We start from the raw sequence: 19,768 nt of genomic DNA on the forward strand, positions 1-19,768 counted from the left end.
GTGAGGGGAGGACTGGAAGCCTACCAGAGGGCTGGCACCAGGGGCAGACCCACACCATTTGCCAGCCCTCATCCCAGCGGGCTGCCCTCACAGCCCCTTCAACCGAGCCGAAAACCCCATTAGGCACCCCTCGGCTAAAACCAGCCCTCCCTGCTTCCGTGAAATCCCCCAAAAGGGACCAAAAATAGGACAGGGACACCCCCCCAGACCCAGCCGCAGAGCGAACCTTCTCCTCCCTCACACACCGCCCACCCTCCACTGCCCGCCCGCCCCCTCGCAGCGGCGGGCGGGGCCCTATGGCCGGATGTTGTTGTTGTTGTTCCTGCACCGCCCCTGGCCCCGCCCCCCGCGGAGGGTGACGGGCGCTTCCTCGGGCCCGGCCGCCGCCGCCGCCGCCCCGCCGCGGCCCCTCCGCCGCCCGCCCCGGGGCTCCCCGCCGCCCCCCCTCCCCTCGCTCCCTTCCCCTGTTCCCCCCCCGTCCCTTCCTCCCTTTCGGCCGCCGGCCCCTCGGCGAAGCCCCGTCCCCTCGCAGCGTCCCCGGCGGGGCCCGGCCATGGCGGACTTCGACGAGATCTACGAGGAGGAGGAGGACGAGGAGCGGGCGCTGGAGGAGCAGCTCCTCAAGTACTCGCCCGACCCGGTGGTGGTGCGCGGCTCCGGGCATGTCACCGTGTAAGGGCCGCGGGCGGCGGGGACGGGCCGGGGGGGGACGAGGAGGAAGAGGAGGAGGAGGAGGATGGGGAGGAAGAGGGCGGGCGTGCAGCAGGTGGGGGCCCCCCGTCCTCAGGGCGCGTCGTGCCTCCGGTGCCATCCCACACGGGATGCCGAGGAGGGTGAGCAGTCCGTGAGGTGCACCTGGAAGCACGGCGAGTCGCGATTAACGCGTGTCGTCGCGCTGTGTTTGCCACGGGAGGGTTTTGTTTCGCGAGTGAGCGGTGTCGCGCTGAGGATCCAACACCACGGGTTGCTGTGGTGCTTCTCAATAATTTAACAGATCGGGGTGTCTTTCCCTCGGTCATGCTCGCTCTGCTGAAGTGTGGTGCTTCCACTTATGATGTACTCCTTCAGATGCTGAAATACCTGTCTGGAGACAAAGTGCTGCAGTGCAAACTTTCACACAGACGTCTGCGTATATGTAAACATTAACAAATACGTATAAGTGTATATATTTATACACAAATACATATATTTTTTCACTGTTTAGGGGACCAGGCTCGCAACAGCAGCATAAAAGTGTAAGATATCATATCCTACAGCCCTGACTCCCACTAACTCTACTGATTTTCAGATATGGACCTGTCCAGAAATCCAGGTTTAAGTTCAGGACAGTTTGGTGGCACTCTGATACATCGCTGCTTTGATAATTGGTCGATGTTATGAAACGCTGACAGCGAGGCGGTGCAGTTTGCAGGCTGGTTATAAACAGGAAATAAGACGTGGTGGAGAGGTTTGGAGGCTTGAAAGGATGTGGAGTGGACGGGAGGCCGTGAAGGCCAGATGAGGGAACAGAAATGTCACCTCAAAAGTATTCAGCGTGTGACTCTGCGATCCGGTTTGTTGTGATCAAAAAGTTGCTATCATCCAGTGGCTGTTTGGCTTCTGTGAAAACACTCTGGAAGCCTTACGGTGTTTCTGGTGAGCAGGTCAAGAACACAGACAGTCGCCTTATTGGCAAATGCAAAAAGGGTATCAAGAACGGAAACGGAGGCAAACGCTGGTTTCTTCTTTGTACTTGAAGGCAAGTTGTGCAAGACAAGATCGAGGCCCGTTAATGGAACCATGAGGAAGCCTGCATACCGTGCCCGTGATTAGCACGGCCTTTGTGGCTGACAGATAGTTGCTTCATTAATTGTTTATTAATATTCCCTACCTCATTAGAACGTTAAGATTTTCCTCAAAATATTAGTTTTATAGGTTTTAGGTGAGTAATTAAATGTGAACATACACCTCCAAAATTAGGCAATTGGATCTACTTTGTCATGTTGGGTGTGGACGCTGAATAGGATCAGCCACTTTTACCTTTGTACAGCCTATAAGATTTTTGTTAATGATTGAGAAACATATTATTAAAAGTTAGATCACTGGCAGAATGCTCTCGGGGAATTTAAGGAATGGGTCAAGCTGTATGTATATAATTAATCTGTCTTGCCTCGTATAAAAGCATGGATATATCTCAAAGGCTTGGCAAAAATTATCAGTAAAGTAAAGCAATTACTGTATTGATCTCAGCTCTGCTGTTTAGAGAGTTGCTGTCTGTTTCTGCCGTGTGTATATTTAAACAAAAGCTCTACTTTCATAGTTTCCTGTCATATCCTCCCTGATCTTGTATAGAAGTCATAATGTTGAGTTTGAAACATGTCATTTCCATGACTACAGATTAATGCCAGAAAGGCATTTACTATTACTTGATTTCATCCAACAGACAGTGGAAATGTATGAGAGTCCTTTCTAAGCTGAGTAGTTAAAACCAATCAAAAGAATTAAGGTAAATATTATCCAAACAAAATGCATGAATGCCTTGCTTTTCCAGGGTTTGGGGTTTTTATTTGGCACAGAGTTATCTTAAACTCACTATTTGGAGCCTGCTGCACACAATTATAAAGCCTCTTTTTTTTTTTTTAATCATTGTTTTTTTTCAATATTCAGGTAAGCCATTTTCACACCAGCAGGGTTTAGATAGTTTGCTGCTCAGGATTAGTATTTGAGTTGGTCCTCGATTACTTGAGGTGATCTCTTATAGTGGCAAGACGCTTGGAAGTTGGGAAAATATAGAACTTATGTTACTTAACTGAATTGAAAATCCAAGGTATTTCATACTTTTTTTCTAAAATATTGTTAGGGTGGAAGGAAAGGTACATGATGACTTCGAAATCACAGAGACTGTGTTTGCCTGATTGTGTTTTTCAGTGACTCTTTTCCTGGGCTTCCCAGTTTGTTGACCAGTGCCTTATGAGACACATGTGCCTTATTCCAGGCTGTATTGGCTAGTAAAATTGGGTTTGGTAGCCTTTTGCGGTGCCAGACTGACAGAGAGCTGTTGTGATGTGCTGGTGAACACCTTCCTGTGATGTTTATTGTCCTAGTGTATCGTGTGTTGATGCAGGGTAGGTCTTGGGAGCAGGAGGGGAAAAGCCCTCACAAAATACACTTTTTCACCCAAGTAACTTTCTTTAATATGAACTTCAGGTCTGCCTGTGTGTTTTTGCGTGTTACCCTGTATCGAGGAGATGTGAGTGAAAAGAGGGCTATGTAAGAATTACGGATGGGAGAGTTAAGACTTGTGGAATATGTGTTTATTTTGTAAGAGTTGTGAACGTGTGGAACTAAGGAGTGTAGGTGAGAACAATAGAAAAATGGTTTACTGTCCTCATGACAGATGACAGAGGAAGAAGATAACGTCTATCAGTTTCATGTGTCAGGAAGATAAGAGCTGCAGCCTGTGAAAAGGTTGGAGGTAGGCTCAGTCCTATGCTGTAATCTTTTATCCTTTGAAGATTCCACATCTCACTGCTTTGTTCCCTCCACTGTTCACAAGGGCAGGAACTCAGCTGAACCTTTCAAGCAGAGACATGTTCGAGAAACACTTTTTTAGGTTCCAGGAAGGTTTAAGGAAGTACTCTTGTATGAGGTGAGCATGGATCTGCTTAGGACAGTGTGTGAAATGAGGAGAGGTGTAGAGAAATGTACGCCTCGCTGGGGATGGTGCCTTGTGCTATAGAAATTTGGTGCTATGTGAGGACAGCTGTGAGGAAATGCAGCTCCAAAATATTGATTTCAAGCGTTTGATTTTTAACATGCTTTCTGTTGCTTTTTCCGGAGTGGCTGTATCTTTACACTGAAACTGTATTAGTGTTGCACGAAGTTTCTAATATTTTAATTTCCAAATTACAGCATGCAGTCGAGTGATTAATGTTGGGATCGTATCATTTACTTACCAAAGCATTTGAAGTATGGAGTCATACTTTGTTACCACCCACATATGGTAATGAAACTGTAAAATGGAAAGCTGGGGATGATGGTGGTAGCTGGTTAGCTTTGATGTTTTGGTTTAGCAGCCCCACCATGTATTAAACACTGCCACAAGCCTCAAAAATGGAGTCTTAGTCTCCATATTAGTTTTAGGCTTATAACTTCACTGAATCGTGACTGTATTGGTCAGAAGTTTCTGTGCTAGAAATCTGATTCAGTGAGTTCATAGAACTTTACTGAAACAATGTGACTATTTCCAAACAGGAGACTGGGGTAAATATTTTGTCCACGCTAAATTCTGGTATGCTTTTATTAAAAACAAGACAAAAAGTCTCAGATAACTCTAACTCCAGAGCTTTTTAGTTGGGCTGTCTTTGTCAGGTATATCTTCTGTGACCTTCATCCGTATTTGCTTGTATTTGATGAAGCTGTCAGCTTCTAAATTCTTTTGGATCACACACTCACACAAAAGCCTTGTTTCTGTTCTGCTGATTTCCCAGCCAGACCTCAGCATGAGACTGCAATTATGTCCTTCTGAGACTTAACTGAGAACAGGGAGACTTCCTGGGCCTTTGCCTTCCCTGCTTATGCCTCAGGGTAAAGGGCTTCCTCAGCATTGCAGGCAGAGGACCAGCTGAAATTCTGTCTCATCTCTTGGTCTGGGGCTCAGCTTCATTTCAGTTTGTGGGCCAAGAGTTGCTTTGGACTGAATTATTCTTACAGTTGGCCACTCCCCTATCATTCATGTTTATATTTAATTCCATTATTCATAGTAAATCTCTTCTGGATGCTGAAGCGTCGAGTATATGAAGATCATTTTGTGATTCATTCTTTGAAGATAAGTCTGTTTAGAGAGAATCTGTCTCTGGTGTTGATTTCATGAATTATGTAGTAGAGTGGTGTTACCAGGCTTGGCTGTTTGAGGTATGTGTGGATCCAAGGGATTTTTTCAGGCCCTGGTTTCCGCTGCAGCATACTGGCAGTTTTAAGTAGCTTAACTGATAGGGCATGACACTTCTTGCTGACATTTACATAACTTTTGCTTGGGCACTCGGTTTCACTCAGGATTTTGGAGAAAGGTGGGCTGTCTTCCTGTCATGGAATATTCAACAGGGTTTTCAGTGGTGGAGGTGTGTTTACAATAAGCATGTGGGTGTTTGTTTGGGTTTTGTTCTTTTTATTCTGAGATGAGCTGGCAACCTTGCCACGTATTTCTCTGGTTAACGATTTTCACTTGTTGCTTTGTTTTGAGGGGTGTGTAGGAATTGCAGAGCTACCATCCTAGTTATGAATACTCTAATATGCCGGTTAATTTCTGTGTAAGTAAGGTATGGTCTGCAGTCAGCAGCAGGAAGATGACTTTTTTAACTTCTCCTGAAGAACATATGTAGAAATTATCTAGGCATAAAATCAGTAAAGCATCTTCCAGCACAATACACTCTTGCAAACTCTGGCAGCAGACTTTGCTACCTTGAGGTTGTGTGCAAGTCTAGCTTAGCTGTTCCTGATGTCTGTTCTCCGGGTAGCCTCTGGCATCTGCAGCTGTGTAGGGATGATGTGCACTTCAACACTGTCTTTCGTTTTAGTGTCTGTCTGTCTGGGAACTTGCTTAACTTCTCTTAAAATCTGTTGGTGCAGTCTGCCTCCATAATCTCAAGTGGAAACAAACTCAGAAGTTTGCTACTTGGAGTTTAAAGAAGCACTTTCCTTTATCTGTTTTAAACCAATCTCCTACTAGTTTTGTGAGTGCTCTCTGTTGGGGGATTTGGTGATTAACAGTTAATCATTCACCTTATTCACTGCTTTCCTGAATCTTTGTACTTTGATCATATACCTTCCCCCCCAGCCTTTTCTTTTCCAAGTTACTGTCTGCATTTTGGCCTCTTAAGGCAACTGCTTTATTCACTTTATTATACTTCGCTTCCTTCTTTCTGCTTTCTCTGAACTCCACCAAGTCCCCCATGAAATGTGGGTGCCAGTACTGCACCCAGTACTGAACACATGGGTACGTGAGCGTTCTTCAGAGGGTCCAAATGATGCCCTCTCTTGTTCTTAGTCACAGACCTAGTGGTGCTTGGTATTTTGTTCCCACTTCTGATGGCTGCTGCTATCAGCGAGCTGATGGATCAAGCTAATCATGAGTGGCGATAAAAGCTCTCCTTCAAGATCTGTAGCTGCCAAACTAACTTAAGCATCATGTAAGCATAGTTTAGATCACCTCTCCCCAGCACCTTTTTATTTATCTTTAAGCTCACCTGCCACTTGGAGTTTGGCCAGTTGGTTTTGTGAGGTCCTTCAGCGTTGCCTCTCCACTGGCACAGCACCTAACTGCCCATTGACCATTTGATGACTTGGACAAAGTTCTCTGTTGACACGCAGAGCACTCAGTTTAGTAAGAAAAAGATTGCCTGGGGAATACCTAGCTGCTCAATAATTGTATTTTGAAAGCAAATTACTTCTTTAAAATCTTCAACTTTGAAAGATCAGGTAAGCTTTTCTGCACACAGCTGAGTTGTGTGATGGATCTTGCTGCAGGTATTCAAGTTGAGCGGTTTAATTTCTGATTTGGGTGGTTTGAAGTATCTGATGGTAAGGCTGCTTTTCTGGTTTATATTCAGGAAGTTATTAATTGCAAATTAAATTTTACACTGAGTGCTATTTACCAGATCAGTAGCCAGTCATACACTTTTATTAGTGGCTTTGCTCGTAGAAGCTATACCCCAGACTGGATGCCAGAAAGCATTCAGGTTTTCTTTGAAATTCATTCATTCATAAATCCTGCCAGCGAACCGTGAGATAGAAAACAGACTTTTTTTTTTTTTTGAAGACAAGGTGAAACTCTTATAATCTGGATGTTATGCAACACAGAATAGTCAGTAATTTTAGCCCATCTTAAATTACTTCATAGCTTTCCATTCTCAACTGGTACTGCTTTTTTGGAGAGTAAAATTTAAACCATGTTTTGTTAAGTAGTATAGCGTTCTGATACTTAATAGTATTTTTTTTTTCTGAAAAAGCAAGATGGTATCAAACCCTTTTTTATGTTTAGAACAGTTATCTAATGTTAAGAGCCTGCTAAATGAGCTTTTCTTCAAGATATATCTATACTGGGTGGGGTGGGGGGATCCAAGCCATGGCATAGTTCGCCTCCCTTTTATTTAGTTACTTACCAGTTCTCACATTTGATATTATCACTTATAAAAGTTTTGCTGAGTTTGGAGAAGAATCAACAGAATTTCTAAAAGTTTATAGGCAGGATTGGTTTCAGACTATTTATGGTGGTGTACTTTTGTCTGTTAGGATAATCTTAGCAATTACTTTTAATAACAAATATTTTTTCCTTGAACTGATTTTCTTCTCATAATGCTCTCAGGATTCACATCAGGTGTTTGTATCTTATTTATGATTCTGGTATGATTCTCATTTTTATTTTTACAGGTTTGGACTAAGCAACAAATTTGAAGCGGAATTTCCTTCATCTTTAACTGGAAAGGTGAGTATTGGTGAATAAAAATTTGGAATTTAAAACTTTTGCTATTAAAAAAGCGAGAGTTCAAGGTGTAATCCATTCTAGGAGCAATAACTCATGCTGCTGTGGTACTAGGTAGTTTGTTTTTTCCTGTAGGTTGCACCCGAAGAATTTAAAGCCAGCATCAGTAGAGTTAACAGTTGTCTTAAGAAGAATCTTCCAGTTAATGTACGATGGCTACTTTGTGGATGCCTTTGCTGCTGCTGCACTTTAGGTTGTAGTATGTGGCCAGTTATCTGCCTCAGTAAAAGAGTAAGTTGAACTATTCTTTTTATTTTCGATGGTCAGAATTGTATTGGTTTTGTTCTCACTTTGTTTTTTGTTTCTTTTCAACTTTAAAAACTGTATGCTAGACCTTGCTTAGATGGGTTTGATTTCATACATTTTGGTCTCAGTTGCCTGTCATACCACTTAAACAGGCACCAGTCAGAATGCTGAGCTTACAACTCAGTGGCTGGTAGTTTTGCTGTCTCTGCTAGAACTACGTACTGTACAGCATGTACTGTTATTGAAATAATTCTCAATGTACTTTTTTAATAGCTTCATCTTCTCTGTGGTACTCTGTTTGGCATCATCAGAATTGGGCAGTGATTGATGGTTTGTTGTGAGGAGCTTCTAATTACACTATGGCCTAAATAGCCATGTGCTTTAAAAAATATATTTTTTTTAAGATAGTGATTTATTTTATCTTCCAAGATGTAGATGAATACGTTTTTTTTCTTATATTAACAACTAGAAAGTGTCTTACTTAGAACAGAAGGTCCTTGCATGTGCCAGCTTTTTCACCTCCCTTCCCCCAGAGTACATAATTAGGCCACCCTCTCATCTCTTCTATTTCTACATACATAAAAATTCTTTGGCTAGTCCTAATTTGCCTTTTTTGCAAGACGTTTTTGTGCCTCTCCATCCTCTCCTCACTATTGGTGCTGTTAGTCTCTCCATTTTGTGGCAAGGCTTGTGTTTGTTCTATTTTGTTTAATATCCCTTTATACTACAAATTGTTGTACAGTACATTGAACACCATTGTGCTTTTCTTTATCAAAGTCCTCATTTTACACAGTTGGTAGATCAAACTGTTCTAAAGTTGACAGTGACCATACGTTTCTGCAGTATGGCCTTAACATTTTCTTTGCTCATCTTCTCGATGTTTATCAAGCATTTGCGGTTCTGGGCCTCTGCACAAATGCATGAGTGCTCAAGCAGGTGGCGTTACTAAAACCAGAAGTTGGGCAAGCTGCTTTTGTAGTCTAAAGTATTGGTGGTAGCATTAGATGCTGCAAAAGCAGTGTGTAGAGGCCTGAAATCCCGATGTATTGGGAAAAATAAAAAAAAAAAAAAAAAAAAGGATGATCAGAGCAGAACAAAACCTGTACACTTTTCTTTTCTCCTCTAACTTTGTGTACAGCTTAATGATTAGTCCCTCTGAGGGGTTACTTATGACTAGTTTTAATTGCATACAAAATAGCCTGCTGGTAATGTTGGAATCCAATTAAAAAAATATAGTTGTTGTCAACATGAATTATATCAAGCCTTTGGTTTTACATCTTCAAGCTCTCATGAACTAATGGGTTTCCTGTAGCATTAACTGTATATCCTGAACGTCTACTGCAAGAAATCAGAATTTGTTGATTGCATCAACAGATAAGTTGGTGACCTAACTAGCTTGCAGAGAAGACTACTTTCTCCATTCCAGGCTTCATTACAAACAGAGGTTTGTATGGATGCTGTCAATTTTTAAGTTATAAAGGAGAAAGCTTCTGGTGCTCTTTAGTTTGATCCATTTTCTCACATAAGGTGTTGTTGTAGCAGGATGTAACATGGTGATACAAAGTGACATCATCTGCTTTTGGCAAGAGGTGGCTGATGCTTCAAGCCCTCATTTTCTGACCTGATGCCTCTTAATCTGGTACTAAAAGTCACTAATTATCAACTTTCTGACTTTGTTAAACAATGTATTAAAAAAAAAAAGCCAAGGGCTTGTAGCATCTGGGGCTAGGAAGCAGAGCTTGAAGCTGAGGAAGGAGGTATTGTATAGGAACCTAGTGAAGCAACAGAGAAGTGCTTCAGTTGAAGTTAGCTTGGGATAGGAGTTAAGGTAAGCTCTCTTCAAAAGGGAAATCTGGAAAAAATACGTGGATACTCTGTTCAGAGGAGATGGTTTAGGGAACTTCACACATTTTCCTGCACTTAAGGTTGGGTGACTCATGCTGGACTTCCAAGATTGAGCCTCGGTGAAATTATGGGTGGGACTCAGCTGCCTAAACATAACGTCTTGTATCACTGTGGATGGCCTACAGCCTTTTGATGGCACCAAGTACATGTGTTTTGGCAGTTTGATTACTGCCCCAGAATGAAAATCCTGTAAGTTAATTAGATCTTGTGGCAACATCATTTATCTGTAACAGCAATGCAACAAATAGATGTCTACTTACAGGCTTGTCTGTTAGAGAACTCAGAACTCGGTGTTAGTTGGACATCTGAAGGGTATAATATAGAGAAGAATTGACTTCTGTTCTTAAAGACAAATTGAAAGGGACAAGAATGCTTTCCCAGATTTAAACTCTTAATACTAAATCTGGCTGGGAAAGATTCCCCCCCCAGGTTGAGCAGATAAGGAGCAAAGTTGTAGAATATTTTCAAGGACACATTTGCAAATTCTAGTACAAGAAACAAGCAGAGGAATTTGTAATCATTCTAGGCAGGTCTACTACTCATGGAAAAGCAGTGAAAAGTTACTGCTGCTTGTGTTGCTTGAATAGGTATGTGTGGATTCAACTTTATACCTTGGTAGAACCAGATCAAGCAAGCAGAAAGATTTTAATCCTTTAAATTCCTTGTACATGGAATTATAGGTTTTGTACCCCTTAAGATATCAGTACTGACTCGTGTCCAAAAAAGATTTTTCTTTTATGCAGGACTTCCCATCAGTTTGTGTCAAAGTGCTGTGACAAGTGCAGATGACCCTATCTTTTTTTCTCCAGAAGTGGAGAAAGTAAGACTGCTTGGTGTGAGTTACCTGAAGCTGCACAGCAAATTGACAGCAATGGTAAATACAACCTGGTTCATCTAGGTTCTTATCGGTGAACTAACAATTAGATTCCAGCAAAACTGAAAACAGGCAATTTCATATTCTTCCCCTAAAAAAAACCTTCAATCCATGGACCGTTCTGCTAGTGCCACAGTTCTGTTTATACACAGCAGACGAATGTATGTAGTACAAAGTAATAACGTTTGAACTCTTGTACTGCTTGTCTCTGACTTTGCTGTGTCTTGGAAGAAAGTTCTATTGCTTAAATTGATCTCCCATACTTTGACTTCTTCAGATCTCCGTTCATTGGCATGATTCCAGCCAGCCATAGGTGTAGCCACAGCAGCCAGTGTCCACTTCTTGAGAAAACCAGGGATCCAGGTTGACATGTGCCTGTTTCTTCCCTTCTTTTAGGTATAACAGATTCTTTCCTAGTCATACAGGGTAGGAGTATGTTCACACGTAGAAATGAAATTTATGTAGAACTTGCAGAGCTTGTCTTAATCACTCAAGATAAATACACCAGCTTCATCTTGGCCCTTCAGATGGCTTCTATTGCTGGCAATTCCTAATTGCAAAAGGTTTCTACATAAGTAGAAGACTAACCCAGTTGTTCTGTTGAATTGCACACACAGTGAGGTAACAAGTGGGAGTTTTTCCTCAGGTTTAAGATTTTAATAAATGAAATATCAGTTTCAACTATAAAATTGCTTATTTTAATACAGAGGGGTAATTTTTCACAGAATGACCAACTAAGAAATGTATCTTTTCATAAGGCTGAATCAGTCTGCCATACTCTTAAATTTGTGTTACTCTTTTCAGGTCTTCTCTTCTTCAGAGAAACGCTTTTTTTAAGGTTCACATAGACAGAATGAATACTACAGTTTCACAGTTTTTAAAATTTGAATAATTATCTTAATTTCTCTCTGGTATGTTTACTACTTTCATTAACTCTTTAAATTCAAATATAGGAATGCTATCACAAGTGTAAATGACTTTTGAAAGTACACACTTTCAATGATTGTCCATATAATGAGAATCCGTTTATTGTGTGGTGAAAAATAAGTTATGAGTTTTGTCTCCTTAATTCAGCAGCTGCTTCAAAATATAAATTTATTAAATCACAGACATTTGTAAGCTTGACTGTTAATTATATCACTTTAATGCATTTCCATGCAACAAACGCTTTCCCCTCGCTGTATTTTTCTTCTCATTGCTTTGTTCAATGCTAGTATTGGAAGTCTTTGTATGGTATTGTTTCTTTTCTTCTTTTGCATTGAGGTATCTGAGAAAAAGCCTGGTACTCCTCACCAGTAGAATAAATGTTTAATTTGATTGAATATCTGACTGCCTCTTTCCTTTTATGTGGTCTTGATTGGATTTAGATGAGTAAAAGCTGCAAGGAAATTACAGGAAATGCGGTCCCTCATTTGCAGATCTAGATTGTCAATGATCTTCAGCAGTTATACTCAGATTGTACCATCCTTTCTGGGACAAGTTCCAGATTGTACAAATGGACGTTAAGTCTTTAAGTTTTTGTTCTTTAAATAAAAAGAATGACATAGTGAATTATAATTCAAAAAGCACTACAGGCTGAGGTGCCCATTTGAAGCCACTATTTCAAATGAATTGACGCTCATTTTCAGTATTAACTAAGTGCTGTAGTTCCTGATGTGTAAATGGGATAAATAATTTCAACAGAAGCAGTAACAATGAAAGCTATGATAGAATGCTAGCTTTTAAGAAATCTGGAGGTACTGCAATTCTACATGTAAATTACGTGGTTTGGAAGGTGCATAGGAAGTCTCTTAAAATGAGTAGAATGAGATATTCAAGGGTGATCTGAACAAATACTTTCAAGAACTACTTGTTTATTTGTGAATTCACACAAAGCTGATGAATACTGCTTAAACCCCATTATTAATTGTCACTTACATAGCAGTTTACATCTTCAAAGTGCTGTATAAACATAAGCTAATTACAACTTCCAAAGCGTTGATTAAATTAAATATGCAGTGGAGGAGCTAGAATGAATTTGTGGTTGATAGTGATGTTAAAGCACATTAGCTCAGTTTATTGCAGCTATGAAAACATTTAACTGATTTTCAAAACTGAAGAAAAATTTTCTGTTCTGCCAGGGACTTGGCAGTAGAAATGCTCTGATATGATAATACTTTTCCAAACAGCTCCGTGTGACAATTACATAAAACTGAAGGGGCTTTTTTTTCTTTTTTTTCTCTGTTCTGAAATCTTACATTGTAATTGAGTTTGGAAGCGTTTAAAAACAAACAAACAAAAAAAAAACAACAAAAAAAACAAACACATTTTATTTATCCTAACTTGAAAACATGCAAAGTCTATATTGGGTCTAATCAGCTTAGTAAAACTTCTTAAAGTAGAGTCTGTATGTATCAAATATACATTCTTGTCCATTGTCTTCAAATTATGTTCACAAGTTTTTAAAATCATGTCATTTCTAGTATTGGTTATGAAATGAAAAAGGTAAAAAAAAATAAAATAAAATAATTAAAATCTGTTCTTCAGTATTATTCTAGTCAAAAGAGTCACTAAATCCTCCTCATACTGAACTTAAAGGAGCAAAGCGTTTGCAGAACGTAATAAATGTAAAATCATCACATGTGTAGCTCCATGATTTTTTTTTTCTGCCTCTGTTTTTCAGAGGTTTTATTTACCTCAGAGCACCCCATAAAGGGTTTTCATGTGCTTTCCTGAAGGGTGGAATAGTGAGTTGGTGGGTAACAAGGTGTGGGAGCAAATAGTTCTGCTATGTCTTTTAATTTGTAAACTTATCTGGAGGGTAGGGCAATAAGCTTGGCATGAAGAATACTTACAAGTATACGTAAGTCACAAAATATTAGTTTGTTTCTTTATAGGTCGAATATAAATACATATATATTTCAAAAATAAGCATTCTGAAGTTAAATTTGTAATTTCCTGGGTTCTTAATTATAAGTTTCATGTTAATTGTAAATGTAGTATATATCTTTAGTTTCCAGAGTGAATATTCTAAATGCTATTTAAAATCTAATAAATGAGAAATCTCTTAGCATTTTAATATTTATCAAAATAATGCTTTCCATGCTACAGAGCCTTTTCTATTGTGATGGCTAAGGTATATAGAGGGAGCCATAGATCGTGGTGTATTTTGGTTTTAGTATTGCTTTTTGCGTCGTCTGACATGTTTCTGAATAAACAATAATGAACTGGCTGAAATTCACGTAGTGAAGGCAGACCATTCTTATGTTTTTTCAGAATAACTAGCTGATTGTCAAACCTGGGAATTGGGTTAGGAAGGGCCATTTGTAGGGTTCTGTCCTCATCAACTTGTAGATGATGCCAAATAAGGGAGCATAAACAGACACTCGAGGGAAGAATTAAAATCCATAATTATCTGAAATTCTTATGTTAAACTAAGTAGGAAGCATTTCATTGAACTTCACAGACTGTGGTACTGAAAATAAGAAACTAGAAATGGTCTGCTGGCTAAGTATGAGGTAGTGACACTTCTGTGCCTGTTCTGCATTTCTTCAAAATGGCCTTGCACTGGGTTATGTTCTCTTTTTCACTTTATTGAAGCAAACTAGGATAAAATGATATTTTCTGCATAAATGGAGCACTCCTAGTAACTCAAACACTGCATATAAAAAAAGGTAACTTTTTATTCCAAATGAGTGAACACAACATGAGTAAATAGTTCAAGAGACAAGGTTGCTAAGGAAAGCATTGGGAGGGTGAGGGAGGCAGTTCTTCTACAGAAGAAAAGACTTCAGGAGACTGTAAGTTTTCTACTGTACCAAATGTACGTGGAAAGTTACTAGTTACTGTTCATTTTGTTCCCCATAAAAATAATTTTTGAAATTTGGAACAAATCTGCTGACATTTGGAACAGCAATGATGATAGTGATGGATTTTTTTTTAGAGTAGACAGATTCATTTTTTCCAATTTGGTTAATGAGCTATGGGATCAGCATGCCTGGGATTCTTGTGGTTAGGCCCTAGACAGGCAGGACATTAGAAGCAGTTCCTTTCAGAGGGGATCATCCTCTTCAGCTTGCACACTAGTAAAGTGCTGGATTTTGTGAGGCTTTCTAAAGGTAGTTCACTACCTTGTGCTGCCTTTCATGAAGCTTCTCTTCCATTCTTGGCCCCTGCCCTTAGATATTCCTAACAGCAGCAATCAAATGCTTCCTATTGATAAATGAAACCTGGGATTGTTCCTAGGAATTGCAACCTTATAATTTGTACTATGAGGAAGGTCCATGGCAAGTGTTGGTCCTGTATTGTATGTATAACAATTCCTAGGCATTATCAGAATGTTGCAGGCACTGTGGGTGGTTTGGAAGTTAGGAAAACTTTATAATAAAGATGTAAGCTCTTCCCTGCCAGCTGGTTTCAAGTGAATAGGAATATTTCTGGGCACAGTTACATTTTCTAATACGGACGTAACCTGAGTTTCTTTAGTTTTTCTACCTACATTGGCCTTGAACTATATTCCATAGCATTCTACTAGATACTTTGGAAATAAATGACAGCGATCCAAACTAACATCTTTGTAACTCTAAAGATGGGGATGGAGGCAGAATTTTCATCTGCGTTCAGTTTACAACTTCCCATAGTAGACTATACCAGATGAGTTTCTTGGTAGACATACAGTTCTTTTTTCATTTCAGCTATGGTCTACTCAATCTTCCATGTTCATTTTCTGTGGCCCTTTGTGAGACTGTTCTCCAGCAGGAGGTGAACACCTTTCATTGTCATGCCCAGTTGTTCCCTTATAATGACAGATTTAGAGCTGGAATTTCATCCTAAAACAAAAGAGTTAATAGTCTTCATTTATCAATTGAAGTTCAGGTTAACAACATTAGTTAAGATCTTGATGCCTGAGAGATCAAGTCGACATATATCTGCCCATGAAAAGTGTTTTTGTACAACCCAGGCCATCTCAAGGGAAGTATGCTAACTTTGTAAAGGTCAAGACCATTTCCACTACAAGGCTTCTCCATGGCAGGGAGTGTCCAGAACAGTTGTCTCTAGTTACTGTCATTTTATGACAAGATAGCTAGCTATACTTGTTTGGTGACCTAACTCTTATGATATAACTAAAATATCTCTTGGCCTTGGCATCTTGAGTCTTTTGGATTGTCTGTATTTGAGAGGAAATTTATATAAGACTCTATCAGTCAACTTTTAGGAGCTTTCCTTGACAATTTCCCTCTCTACCATGTTTCTTGCAGACCAAATTGTGGATGCTAATGGAGCTTTAGAAACAGTTCATTGCGCTGCTGCTGATGTGAGCTGACTTGGTAACTGCTCATTCTGTGCCATGAATTTAGATAATGTTCATTCAGTAACCATCGGTACATTGTACCAAAAAATCCATCAGTACATTACAAAAGCAATGGCACCAATGGACCAATGATGCATTGTAATAATGAGATGTATGTTCTCTATTGGTCTTCTGGATAATAGATTCTACGTACGTTCTTTCTCTACATCTTTCATGATTTAGTGCTTTCTTAAACAGTCTTAGAGTTTGGGAATCAAGGTAATCAGAGTCTCTGAGGAATATGTATTAGGTTTTTGGCTTAGCTTTTCAAAACCATTACATGTAATAACGTCAAATAACACTGTTTGTCCTCTTTATATCAGCAGACAATCACAGGATGGTTTGGGTTGGAATTAAAGACCACCTATTTCCAACTCCCTGGCCACAGTCAGGAATGCCTCCTACTAGACCAGGTTGCCCAAAGCCCCATCCAACCTGGCCTTGAACACCTCCAGGGATGGGGCATCCACAGCTTCTCTGGGCAACCTGTTCCAGCGCCTCACTGCATTCATAGTGAAGAATTTCTTCCCTATATCTAATCTAAATCTACCCTCTTTTAGCTTAAAACTTTTTGAGCTTACCCCTTGTCCTATTGCTACGCTCCAGGTTAAAGAGTCCGTCCCCATCTTTTCTGTAGACCTCTTTAAGTACAGGAAGGCTGCTGTTAGGTCTCCCTGGAGCCTTCTCTTTTCTTCACTGAGTAACTCCAATGTGGTACAAGAGGCCCTTTCAGAAAGATGTTGATCTGATTTTATTAATTAAACTTTGAATTTGTCTGTCCATTAGGTACCTGCTCAGGGTTGAGAACAGCAACCATACAAATTAGGTTAGCTTGTGGATCACGTTCGGATTTGGGACAATATCCTCAGGGCTGTCTTTTAGAAGGGGAAGTTCCCCGAGGTCAAAGCGATGTCTCCAGTTGCTTCTGCTCCAGTTGCTTCTGCTCCAGAATGAACCAAATATGGTTCATCGATACTTGATGTTGCATCAGTGTCAACTATATACCCACACTTTTGATTCAAGTGCATTTTTTCAAACTCAGTGAAAGAATTAAATCTCTGAAAGCATTTGATTACAAGAGAGGTGATTTGAAGGATGTTCTGGCTTGTTGAAAGTTAGAATACAGTTGTGTGACTTGGTTATCTTCTAACCTTTTAGTTCGTTATTAGGAGTGATAACTAGATTGCTTGGGTATTAATTTTGTAGACCAGTCTGTCTTCGCTTGCAGAATAAGCAGATTCCTACTTCCATCCTTTTTTCCTTTGAGTGAAAGGTGATGGTGTAGTTCAGAGTTCTGACAGGATCCTCAGCTTTTCTTACATGAGGTACAATACAACTTCAGGCTGTATGACAATTAACAGAAATCTCCTTAAATTGATATCCTTTTATTTTGAAATTTGAGCATGAGGTATATTTTTTCAAGGTGGTATTCAAAATTATTAATACTTCATTGTGGTAAAGTTTTTATAAAATAATTTGAAAACTTCCATGTATGGTTTATTGGACTACTGTAGTACTATATTTGCATAATTCCGGAAGTTTTTCAGATGTGAGTCAAAGATCAAATACACACAGAGATTTTTCTGTTGTTCCCAGACAAGTATGAATAAAATTGATAGCGATGAGTTGTCTTGTTACTTTACATGTTGTTTCCCCACTTAAATAAGGCAAAGGAGGTACTCAAATTAGCACCATTTTGGGTGTCACGTAGGACCTTTTGTTTAATATTGTCCAGTCACTCACTGATTTACGGCAGGAGTTCAGGGAGCTTTGGCCCATTCACTAGTACCGTTCGGTGCAGCGTGCGCGTTCCAGGTCAGGCACCGCAGGAAGGGGCCTTGTGGCTGCACAACCTCCCAGTCCAGATCACAACTGCATCTGGAACTGCAACCTAACTTCTCTAGACACTACAAAGACATAAGAGAAAGATCTTGCAGTTGATAATACAGGTAACAGTTTGTTACTGCCTTATTTCTCCATTAAAAGTTCTTAGTTTTCCTAGTGTATTTTGTCTTTAAGGGCAAAACTTTTTTTTTAATTGGGAGCAACAGGAATTGGTAAACATGTATTTTGAGTTGGGCTTTTTTGGTAGTCCAGTTTTTCAAGAAGAGGCTGTCATACATGAACATCTCAAAAGAATCAGACATTTTACAGAAATCTTTCATTAAAGATTGCATCTAGAAGAGGCCTATTTCACAAAATCATGTAGGTAACATTAAATACTATCTGCTTTTTTACAGAGTATGTTACAAAGCATACTTTTTTATCATTAGTATGCTAAAAAGTATACTTGAATTGCAGTTTCAGCTTTGTTCAAATATTGGTGTGAGTTTTTTAAGAAAAGAAAAATGTAAAAGCTGGTTAGTATTAAATCTTCCTAATAAGCAAGTCTCTCTTCCACTTAATTTGTGCTTTTGTTGTGGCTAACAAATAATTTGCTGTATAGGTTTTTCTGTATGCCATTGATAGAATATATAAGCTTGTCATCCTAGTGTGCTGGAAATGCTACACTCAGATCAAGTGTTCCTTTCTGGTTTTGTATATCCTCACCTGCTCCTCACTGTAAATCATTGAGATGTCAAGAGCAGTGATTAATTAAGCTGCACGTGCAAGAGCTTTTTTTCACCTGTCAAGTAGGAAGAAAACTTACTATAGTGAATTGTGGGATGCTGTTTAATTCATTTCTTTTTATTCCAAACTCTGAGGTTCGCAGAAATATTTTACAGACCTATTTTCATTAACACTTTAGTTTATGGATAATATGGCCCGATTTTATGGCCGAATATCCCAAGTTACGCTACAGGAGGGGGGTTGGACGTAAGGTTTTGGGAATGTAAATAATCGTGGTCGCGAGGCTGCCTGTGTTTTTATCTAATGCTAGTCAAATGACTTTAAACTGGCTTCTTGTTTAAATAAACCAATTAATACTGCATAACTACCTATCAATTTCTTATTTATGTGTATGTATTGTAATATATGTGTAATTTTATTGGAATTTGAAAAGCTTAGATGTTTTTCACACTCCTTTGGGCAAACAATGAAATTAAATTGTATAGTGATCTTAATCTATTATTAAAAGGTCCTGGAAAGGAAGATTACAAGGTAGATTCAGGTTTTGAATCGGTTTTGCCATTGGTTTAGCAGCGGGTGGGCAGGCAGATGCCTGCTCAGAGTAGAACCTATTGCCATTTTTCACCATTGATAGAGTAGCCTTTCAGAGTCAATGAGCTCTGTCAATGTGAGCTTGTCAAGGCTACAACTTCATAGACCTGAGAGGCGGTTTGAGAGGTCAGCCCTTTTCAGGTTTGCTGTGATGCAAATGAACTTTAATGCTTAAACAACTATTGGAATTTTTATGTCTGCTCCTTGTTCTTTTTTCTTCACAAAGTCATTGACGAGACATTCAGTGCTTTTTAAATTGGAAGTTGCATTGTGCTAAAGACCTAGTACAGATTTACGGAGGGCTGAAAGCAGTTAGATCATGTTCTTTTCATGGTGCGATTAGAATCAAATCGATTTCCCTACAGCCTTCAGCATTCAGATGGCAATTTTAACAAAGCTTGGGGGCTAGACAAGGGACAAAACGACTGAACTGAATGTTAATTACACTCTGCAGCCTTATTTTCTTTTGATTTGGAGCTGACTGGCAACTAAATTAACAAAAGTGTGACCATAACTGCTGCCCTATTTTCATTTAAAAGGAGAGCAGACTCTAAAAGGCTATCTTTACAAAGAAACAAGTGAGGTCTGCTGATTATTGTTAAAGGGCACCGTCTTTAAAAACATAATAATAACAATAACCCTCAAAATACTCAATTCCGAACTGAAGTGATAAATTAGTCATTGGCACATCCACCTCTGGATAATTCCTTGACTTATGCTTTTCAAAATACAG

General features: G+C 39.6%; 1 protein-coding gene across 1 annotated transcript in view; it reads left to right on the forward strand.

The window, feature by feature from the left end:
• The first annotated feature begins 359 nt into the window (after positions 1 to 359).
• The window catches only part of CHIC2 (cysteine rich hydrophobic domain 2), a 30,619-nt gene continuing 11,210 nt past the window's right edge, over positions 360 to 19,768 (forward strand). Inside the window, exons 1-3 of the mRNA XM_040555842.1 lie at positions 360 to 672; positions 7,408 to 7,462; positions 7,595 to 7,750. Of these exons, the coding sequence (XP_040411776.1) occupies positions 554 to 672; positions 7,408 to 7,462; positions 7,595 to 7,750 (330 nt within the window). The 5' untranslated portion in view covers positions 360 to 553. The remainder of the gene's footprint in view (positions 673 to 7,407; positions 7,463 to 7,594; positions 7,751 to 19,768) is intronic.

This window comes from Cygnus olor, chromosome 4 (genome assembly GCF_009769625.2).
Source record: "Cygnus olor isolate bCygOlo1 chromosome 4, bCygOlo1.pri.v2, whole genome shotgun sequence".
Lineage (NCBI taxonomy): Eukaryota > Metazoa > Chordata > Aves > Anseriformes > Anatidae > Cygnus > Cygnus olor.